Raw genomic sequence first — 10,661 nt, 5'->3', positions numbered from 1 at the left:
AAAATCTCCAAATTATGCATGGTAAAATGTGGTTCTAGTAATCAAAAATGCTTTTTACAGTTGTTTGTATATTCCGTACTGACTTGTGTTCCTTGTTATGCATGCTATTACATACAAAAAGTTTTTTAAAGCCACATATCAGTCTGTTTTGAGAGAGTTTTATTGCCACTTTGGCGTGTACCAACCCTACCCTAAGTGTACAAAATTAAAATGTTCAACTAGTATTGGGCAATAATAGATATCTATCTTAACACACATAATTTTTAGTATTTTTTTCTATTCATTTGTTATTTGGTCGTAATACTAATTGTTTTGAAAAAGTACATTTTTTTTTAGATGAAAACCACCCCCCTTCTTTTAAAAACGTTTTACTTTATCGGTACAATTCATTTTACGATGATTTTCAACTTTTTGAATGAAAAATAGAATTAAAAAAGAAAATCTATGCTATTTTGCTAATTTAATGATCAGCAAGACTTGATCTACAAACAAGTCAAATAGCAGAAATCATCAGTTGACTCCTTGTAGTACTTACTCTTTAATGACGATTTTTACCAATATTTAACGTTTTTGCCTACTATCTTGAAAACTATAAAAGATAGATAGACACTTTTAATAGCAAAAATGATCAGCAAGACAAGATCTACAAATAAGTAAAATTTTGCCGAAATTGTTGGTTTACTCTTTATAGGAGTGATTGCCTTAATTGATATTTTGTTTACTGTTTTTTTGTGGCAATGAATTCTATTCTAGTCCACAATGTTGGAGAGAGTCCATTGTTGATGCTCATAGACCTAGGTGAGCGACACAGGCTCTTTAGAGCCTCTAGTTTAAAATGTTTGGGATATTCTCATACCATATAAATCATAGTAAAAGATTTTTGTGATATGGATATGACAAATTTTAATTATTTTTTATCATATTATAAACAGCTTCTCCAAGTTGTTTTGTTGTCTGATTCATGCTGTATGCTTTGGTTGCCTGATCATAGCATTCATCTGTAAGTTTCCATCGATGTAAGCTGATCTTGAATCTAGTTTCCAGTGAAATATGTTCAAAGTCAGCATCGTGTGATAACTTGTTAAATACCTTCCGACATGCAACATTCATACAAGCACTGAGATATTTAGGTAACTTGTACTTTTCTGCTTCTATAATGTTTTGGACTATTTGCGGTGAAGTAATAGAGTCATTTTTCTTCTTGACCAACTTTGTGAGATACCAATCAGCCCTTATTCTGGCATCTTCTGCTAAGTATTCATCAATCAGTGGCAAAATCTGGTGTATTGTGTCCTCTGAAAATTAAGGAGAAAACAAATGACTTACAAAAAAGAACCAGGGATTTATTATTATTCTTGTGGTACATGTACTTATTTTCATGGATTTGGTGAGAACAGGTAAACCATGAACTTTATGAATATGAACAGAATATGTTACAACACAATCAAATATCCACGCCATGTAAGTCGTTGTGACCTAATATGTATAGAAGTAAGATAGACAGAATATATCCATGTTATTTGAACTCTTGTAGATAGTTGTCTCATTGGCAATCATACCACATATCCTTATATTTTTATGTGAACTATAATTATACATACTTAAATAGTAGTCTCTGTTAAAACATCTTGTCTAAATACTGGGCAACATAAAGATGGTCATACAGTATAGAATATCTAGACATTTTCTGTTGCAATGTTCAAGACTAATCTGTCTGAATGTCTTATCTGGTTCTACTGTGTTGATAAGTTGCTGTCTCAATAACCAATACCCCATATAGCATGTATATCTCATAACAGCCATTTAAAATATTGCCATAAAATATTTGTTTGCTCTAATGCAACTGCAGTTACTGAAAATATAGCAACTTCTTGAATGCTTCTCTGCATTTTTAGGGGAAACTTTTTGATCTATATTATATATCTGTGTGACTGTGTATATGTAACTTATTGGTCAAATAAATTCTTTGTTTACCCTCAAATGGATCCTGGATCCCTGGATGAGCTACACGTATGAACATGACAAAACTTTTATAATCCTTTCCAGTAAAAATTATTTCATTCTTTTTCTTCTCTTGAAAATCACTGGTTAGCATTTTCTCAAAAACCACTGATATCTGCTTAAATTCTTCCTGCGTAACATAAAGTTTTCTGTTGCCAATTTTAAGTGTCAAGTCAGACAACTGGAAAATTGAGTCTAATCTATCCATTTCTTTATTTCTGTCTTCCTCTTTCCTTACAAAATGGTTTTCACATCTGGAAACTGGTGTCACGGAGCAAGAGGGCAAGTCCTTGTCCATGAGTCTAAATTCAAATGAAGAAATAATAAGCTTATAAATCAAAATCAAAGGAAATCACATAAATTACTTATTCAACATACATTATGTATATGTATATGTACATTAATAAACATGGTGTAAAAACACAATTTCTGCACTATACTATAAATTAGAAATTGTTACACCAAGTTTATAAATAATGGCATTTTTTTTTTTTATATATATACAGACTTCATCAGCACGAATTTCAACTTGCCCTTGCATGCTTTCTTGATATTCTTGCTCATAAAGTCAGTATCAAAAACAATAAACTGCTTCGCTGAGCGCAACTGGATACGCATGCAGAGGTCGAACCATGAACAGTTGGGGCAAAAATGAACACAATATTATTCAAGCTTGATACAGGTCTGAATTTGGATTGTAATTAAATATTTGACATATTATAGGTTTCTGAATAAATGTAGTCAAAGAACTTGAAATTGGTTATATGAATTGAATTTATATTCAATTAAAGATTTCTTGCTGTTGTGCAATACACTGTGCTGTTGTGCAATACTTAGTAAATCTGTTGTCAGACTATAAACAAATAAAGTTCAATTTCTTCTCAATGTCACATATGAAATTTATGAAAATCAATAGGGAGGTTAATAGCTCAATAGCTATAAATAATTCACCAAAGTTTCATGAGAACTGCTGAAAGCATTTTTGAGTTATTGTCAAAAATCTGGAAAATCCCCCCTTTTTTAATGAATAAAACCCCATAACTCAGAAATGTAAAATCTAAAATTTATAAAATTCTAAAGGGAGCTTACATCAACAGATATAAACAATTCACCAAAGTTTCATGAGAACTGCTGAAAGCATTTTTTAGTTATTGTCCGAAAACTGGAAAATCCCCCTTTTTTTATGAATAAAACCCTGTAACTTGGAAACGTTAAATCTAAAATTTATAAAAATCCAAAAGGGTGCTCATGTCAATAGATATAAACAATTCACCAAAATTTCTTGTAAGTTGGTGAAAGCATTCTTGAGTTATTGTCGGAAAACTGGAAAATCCCCCCTTTTTTTAATGAATAAAACCCCAAAACTCAGAAACGGTAAATCTGAAATTTATAAAAATCCAAAAGGGAGCTCATGTCAATAGATATAAACAATTCACCAAAATTTCTTGCAAGTTGGTGAAAGCATTCTTGAGTTATTGTCGGAAAACTGGAAAATCCCCCCCTTTTTTAATGAATAAAACCCCAAAACTCAGAAACGGTAAATCTGAAATTTATAAAAAACGAAAGGGAGCTCACATCAATAGATATAAACAATTCACCAAAGTTTCATGTATATTGGTTAAAGCTTTTTAAGTTAATGTCCGACATGTTGACGACGGACGGATGGTCAACTGTATACCATAATACGTCCGGTAAACGGCGTATAAAAATGCCAAATTTTTAAATACCGGTAGCCATTATTCTATATTTACCTCTAGATACAGATTAGAAGAATAGCATGTTATAGCAGTTTTGTGTAAATTACATGTAGTTTTGTAATGTTGAAATATATATGCAAACAAATTCCTAACATACACAATTCATTAATTTTTCTACTGGATGATTTTGTCTCAGGAACACACCAATATTCTGCATGTATAAATTAGACCAGAGCATTTCAATAAAAATTCCACAAAATTACATGATGTCCAAACAATATTAAAAACCTTCTGAAAGTACATGTATGTCAACAGGGAAAATTCAAAGGAAAAATTTGGACAAATAAAATGCATATTAAAAGAGTTACTGGATTGATTGACTATTATTCAATTTTGCATCAGCCTAAAAATTGCTACATCCCTACACAAGAGCTGTATGAGCATATTACTAGTTCACATTTTCAAAGCTTTTCTCCTTAAATATCTCTGTAAATATGAGATAAACTTCATGCAAATTTCAATATTTTGATGTGATTGTTTTATGCAAAATTTACAAAAAATCAAAGAAAACTCCTTACATGTATGGTCACAACAAAATGTGTTTAACACTAGTTTGATTATTAACCAGCCGGTACCATATGAGTATTCAGACCATATAGGTATTTTTAGATTAAATGCAGGAATTTCTTCACTTGAACACACAGCTCATTCTCCAAACCAAAATCGCCACAAGTTACTAACTGATCATGAAATCCTTTAATCTGTTAATTTATCTTTGACTATATTGTCTGAATCTTTGTATGTCTGTTCTCTTGCCTTAGCTAGACTAAATTTAAAGTGCCTTTATCCTGTCGGCATTTTTGTCCGTAAGTGAAACCACAGGCGGTTGTGGCATGGATTTTTTTTCTTTTTTTCCCCAATGTTGAGATTACTTTTTTAATTTCTTTTAATTTCTACTTCTTTTCCCTTCATCAATGTTTTCTTGCTCCTATTCATATGATTTAACAATAACAGTAGTTTATACATGCTGTCCCTCTATTCTTATTTTCCACATACAAATAGGAGAACACATACACATCTTTAAACTACTGTTTAATCGTATGAATAGGATCATGAACATATTAAATAACTAAAAGTAAATCATTTGACTTCTTGTTTAAAAGTTAAGCTAAATGTATCTAGAAGTTATTTTCCAAAGTCAGTCAATGTATTGTGTTTTGTAAGGAAAAATTGATGAGGACCATGTAAAAATGCTTTTACTATCATTTTAACTTGTGAGTAAAACTCCTTTTATTTCATTGTTCATGTAACAATGATTGAATAAGTCAAATTTCATTGTTAGCAACTCAAGTAAAATTTCATTGTTAGTACACACAAGCTGATCTTTTTATTGGTCAACAGACAAGGATTTCATGGGGGAAAAACAGAAAAAAAGAGAATAAGGTCCTTACCCAGTTATCTGGGGTTAAAAGGACAGATGAACAAAGTAACAAAGTATGTCAATAAAGCAAATGCTGACGGAATTTAATGATCAGACAGCTTAGACCCTACTTCTCTTAATTTTCTTCTCTGTCAAACTTATTTCTTCTGGAATAGTCGACCTCTAGTATTGCTGTTCTATTATCAATGAAATTTCCACATTCTTATTCTTAATACTCATAGAAAGCAAAGAGTTGTTAAAAAATCACAAAAGCTATATCTGTACGCTCAAAAAGCAAAAGGCTCCACTTGCTGGAAGGGACAGGAACTAAGAAAATAAGTTTCGTCTTAGTGTATAGTGTAAAAACCTCCTATTTGAAAGCACCGCATATTTCGAAGTTGCAAAAGTAGAACAATATTTCCTTCTAAAACCCCCCACTATTAAAAAAGGAGATGTCGATATTCGTAAAAAAGACAACAATCCAACGACAACAATAATCAAATATAAAAGTTCAAAATAGATTCTCAAAATATCATTGTCAAAAATCAGTCCGGTCAATATTGCGCATGCGCATGCGTGAATTTTTATTCCGAATGGACGTTGTATAGCAGCACGAAGATTTTGCACAGATCACAGATCCAAATACGGAGAGTTTCTAAGTCTTTATTTGCACTTGCATCCTCACAATTTAATATTATAGGTCACTATACCTTGATTTAACTAATAACTTCAGGCATTTTTGTAAATTGCACGGTGTTTCCAGCTAACTTTTCTTGCAGGCCTTGCCGGACGGCCATTTAATTTCCAGCGCCATATTTGAATTTTGACAAATAAAATTTTATTTTTTCAGACAGTAAGTCTAAGTCTTTTTGTGACTTATAAATAATTAAAAAAAATAATTCAGACATCTTTATAATCATTTCGATCAGTTAAATAATTTTTTTTCCATTCTAGTTAAGTTTAAATTTTTGACCACATAGTCTGTAGTCTAGACCCCCCCCCCTTCTCTTATTTAATTTTCTTGCTACATCTATTTATTGCATATATATATAGTTTAATCAAACCTTTAAACACACTGTACTTGTGTTTCAACCAATATCCTGTGTTTGAAAGATAAAAGAAAATTTAGTCCTCTGTTCCCACAAAGACTGATATATGTCTGAGACTAAAGTTGTAAAGTCAAGCAGATACTTCAGAGTAAATAAGAGAGATATTCAGGATAAAACAGCCCAAAGCCAACCCATAATTATATCTGATAGTAAAGGCAACTACATAAAGAGAGCCATTACAACTGAAGACTTCCTAAATATAAAATTTATCACAAAAAAAGGACAAAAAGTACAGCAAACTATTGATTGGGCCGAAAAAGAATTACCATCTATCTGTCATCAACACAAAAACATCACATTTTATATTTGGCTAGGAACCTGTAATTTAACCGAACTTAACAAAACTACCAGATCCATCTCTCTTGTGACCAAAACGATTCGAACGTCCGATATCTAAGAAGAAAATTTATTGAACTTAAGGCTGTCATCACCAAAATAAAACCAAAATCAGAAATCATCTTCTTAGAAGTACCGCCATACTCCATTCAGTGCTGGAACAGATCACAAGGCCACAAAAACCCGGACATTTTTAGTGAAGACGATCAAACACTTCAAAACCAGTTATATCAATTAAACACCTTCATTCAAGAAATAAACCAATCTGCAGAAAAATCACCAAAATTTGATCTAGACATTCGAAAAACATCTAAAAGAAAAGGCGGTACTGACGAATACTACAATTTTAATCTATACAAAACTGACGGTGTACATCCAAACTCTTTATTAGCAAAGCTCTTGATGAGAAGAATAGCGACCAAAATTCTCCACCAATGTTATAGATAAATATCATCAATACAGTAGAATAGAATACTATATACATATATATATATAAACTTTATAACAACCATATTTAATTGCATTCATATATAGAAATATAACAGCTTTTATATAACCCTAGTCCATAGTGTATAACTAACAAATATAGAGATATATATCTACATACTCATTAAACCCTGACATCAGAAGATATAATAGTTAACTGGAAAATTCTTATTTGAGCAAGCTTTTAGTGGGGACGCCCCGCTGAATGCACATTAATCTACATAGAACTTCCTCGTTAAAAAATAAATAAATATCTAAAGTGAAAAATGAGTATCCAGACTAGAACATCAGCAAGAACCAAGAGCAAACCTCAGCCCTTTACACCAGCTAAATATGAAAACTTTAGTATCAATAAAACCAGGGCCTTGGACAAAAAGCTAGAAGCATGTAATAGAACAATGGACATACAAATTGAGCAGAAACATCAAAACTACATCCTAGAGCTATCAGCAGCTGCTTATGAAATTATAAAGGGGGAAATAGACATATACTTTGAACAACACTCTACATACAAGCTCTTGCCAAAACACCAGCATGATAATCAAGGGCTATGCATCAGAACATCACATTCGGTCAGAAATAGAAGTAGTAACAGACAACTCTATCGTATCAATTTATTCCATACTACATCAAAGGTAGAGGTTAATGGCCAAGGTATGGAACACTTCCTGACACACATTGAAGATATAAAAGAAAGAATGAAATCAAGAGGGAACTATAAGATATATAACAAACAGATAGAGGAACAGATAAACATAATCAAGAGAAATGAAGCTGATATAGAAATAAGAGCAAAACAGAATGAGTCACTTGTAAAAACAACAGCTCATCAGCCTAAAACCAACCACAGTAATAGAATACTAGTATCCAAAGGGGCAGAATGTATACAAAATACTGACGAAGAACTTCTAAGTAACTAGAATAGAGCCATTGAATGGTCAGAAGATGAACCAACACCAAGTCCGGACACAAGTGCAGTCAGCATGTCTACTATACATAACTACTGTGCCACATGCAATCAGACAGCACAACCAGAAATATCCATAGACTGTATTGCATGCGGCCAACTGTTTCATTATACATGTGAAAACATTGATCCTGTAAGGATAAGCCAAACTGAAGAAGAACAGTATTCATGTAGGAGCTGCTCTATTATGGACATGGACATGGTTAATATATCAATGAGAAGCAATAACTCAATTATAGATACAGAAGAAACAATACCAAAAGTAAGTCTAGAAAAACAAGGCTCGACAAAGGAATATAGTGAAATGGCCCATATAGTTAAAAACGTGCCAGACAATACATCTAAAGACAGTCCAACTAGAAATGATGTTACGAAGGAAGAAGCAGGAAATGCAAACACAGAAGAATTAGAAATGAACAAAATGGATACATACAAACAGCCTAACCAAATATTACAGAATGGCAGAAATGAACAAATAGAAAATGTAGATGAGCCAAAAAACATGAAAGCAAAACCGAAAAGGCAATATAAGTGCAAAAATATAAATGAAACTACTCAACAGCTGGAAGATCAATTAGCACAATGCAGAGCAAGACTAGTCATAATGGAAGATACCAATAGAGACTATAGAAATACAATCAATTTACTTAGGATGCAAACAGAAGAAAGCACCATTGACAAAAGTAATTTAAAATCCTATCAACCAAATTGTAACTGTAGCAACAACTCGCAGGAGCAGACTATAAACAAAGTAGATATGATGCTGAACAACTTCAGGCTAGAAATGGAAAATAGAGACCTAAGAATTAAACATCAAATGGAAATGAATGAATTAAGAAATAAACTGCAAATAATGGAACTACAGAAAGAACTAAGAATGTGGCAAAGACCAGGAAGTCATGAATATTATCCTTATAACCAGAATATGGATAATACTAGGAACACAAACCAACACCAAATGAGTGATCAGCATACTGGCGTACAGCTAACAAATCAGCAATCCAGGATTCCTAATCAAGCAAATCCACTATTCATGAATCATTTGGCACCTCCACACTATAGCCAGATACCAACAGAGCAGAGCAGAATAAATCATGGCCGTATACAAGCGCCAATGTACCACAATAGCAGAATACAGGCTATACCTGCAAATGGCCAAAGCAGCCACTATTACACTGGCTATAGAGGTATACCAACTGGCAGTATCAACACTAACATGATACAAAATGCACATTTATACAAACAGCAATATAGGATAGCTCCACAACCTATACCACAAAATATAAATTACCACCAAGGATATAGTCAACAACAGACAAACAGAAAGGAACAAAGTCAAAGAAACATCAATAAAAGATTCTATGACCAAAGAACAAACATGCCAGTAATAGCTAAACAAAGTCAGGCAGAAGAAATTGAAAGACAAAATCAACTACAACAACAAACAAATCAGGCTGATAATATCAACCAAGTAGATAAAGAACCAACAGAAGAAGCTAGAATGAACATCAATCTAACAAATTCAGCTGCTTTGACTACCGCGAAAAATGATGAAGATAAAACCCATACAGAAGTAAACCATCAAGCAGAAGTCGCTTCCAGAATTGGTCTTAAAACAACGGCTTCTAGTGGGGACGCCCCGCTGGAAGCGGACTGCCATCAGAAGTTTCCCTCTCAAAGGGGGGCTAATGTTGGTGGTCCTAAGCATCTAAAGGGACTAGTTCAGGCTGACAATCTAGAAACAAAAGAAGATGGGAATAGAAAGAAACCAAATCATTTTTTAGGCAGCGGCCGATCAAACAAGATAAAAGGGAGGATATCATTATAGGTACACTCAATGTACAAAATGTGAAGTCAAACGCTCTCTATATCAAAAACTTGTTAAGGGATGTACAGGTGTTATGCATTCAAGAACACTGGCTCTTCAATGCGGAAAAGAAAATCATAGCTGAAGTTGCTGAAAATAGCGGATACATAGCTAAAAGCGTTGACGATAATGACGACCCTGATTTCAACGTATCAATGAAAAGAGGATATGGTGGAGTAGCCATAATCTGGAAAAAAGAAATTAATGAAAATATAAAGGAACTGATAGACGGTGGAAATAGAATACAAGCCATACATATTCAACAAGGAGACAAACCAATATGTCTTATAAATGTATATATGCCATCAGATAACAAAAATGCAGATATCGAATACAAAGACACTTTGGCTCAAATTGATGAAATGATAGAGAAATATAAAGATACACACGAAATTATAGTATGTGGAGACATGAACGGGTCACTCCATAGAAGCTCTACACCTCATGATAAAATTCTACAAACTTTCTGCATGGAAAAATGTATAGGAAATACTGAGAAATGCCCATTAAAAGAAACATTTTATCACCAGAATGGTAAATCGAAAGGACAAATTGATTACTTCCTCTTCAAAAGTAACTCGGAAATAATAAATAAAATCAGACAAATTGATGTCCTTGACACTGACCCAGAGAATACCTCGGACCATGTACCTGTTATTCTGACACTGAATAGCCAACTGAAAAAAGTTAGGGAAAAAGCAACAACTATCATAGCAAAACCTAAATGGACTGACTGTGACCATCAAATTTATAAGGAAATCATCAATAAAGATCTACC

The 10,661-nt window shown here is 32.9% G+C and overlaps 1 protein-coding gene across 2 annotated transcripts; it reads right to left on the bottom strand.

Moving 5' to 3' along the window:
• Window positions 1-738: 738 nt before the first annotated feature.
• LOC127725807 (uncharacterized) lies at window positions 739-5,443 on the bottom strand. 2 transcript variants are annotated; one of them, XM_052233096.1, is made up of 3 exons: window positions 5,404-5,443; window positions 1,975-2,303; window positions 739-1,295 (listed from the first exon to the last, which is right to left on the bottom strand). In XM_052233096.1, the coding sequence occupies exons 2-3, from the start codon at window positions 2,297-2,299 to the stop codon at window positions 904-906; spliced, it is 717 nt and encodes a 238-aa protein (XP_052089056.1). In that variant the 5' UTR covers window positions 2,300-2,303; window positions 5,404-5,443; the 3' UTR covers window positions 739-903. The 2 variants fall into 2 exon arrangements, with proteins under 2 accessions (XP_052089056.1, XP_052089055.1); XM_052233095.1 differs by having other exon boundaries at window positions 5,250-5,433.
• Between the last annotated feature and the right edge of the window lie 5,218 nt (window positions 5,444-10,661).

The sequence above is a fragment of the Mytilus californianus genome, unplaced genomic scaffold (genome assembly GCF_021869535.1).
Source record: "Mytilus californianus isolate M0D057914Y unplaced genomic scaffold, xbMytCali1.0.p SCAF_15, whole genome shotgun sequence".
NCBI lineage: Eukaryota > Metazoa > Mollusca > Bivalvia > Mytilida > Mytilidae > Mytilus > Mytilus californianus.
This window is presented reverse-complemented; position numbering and strand designations above follow the sequence as displayed.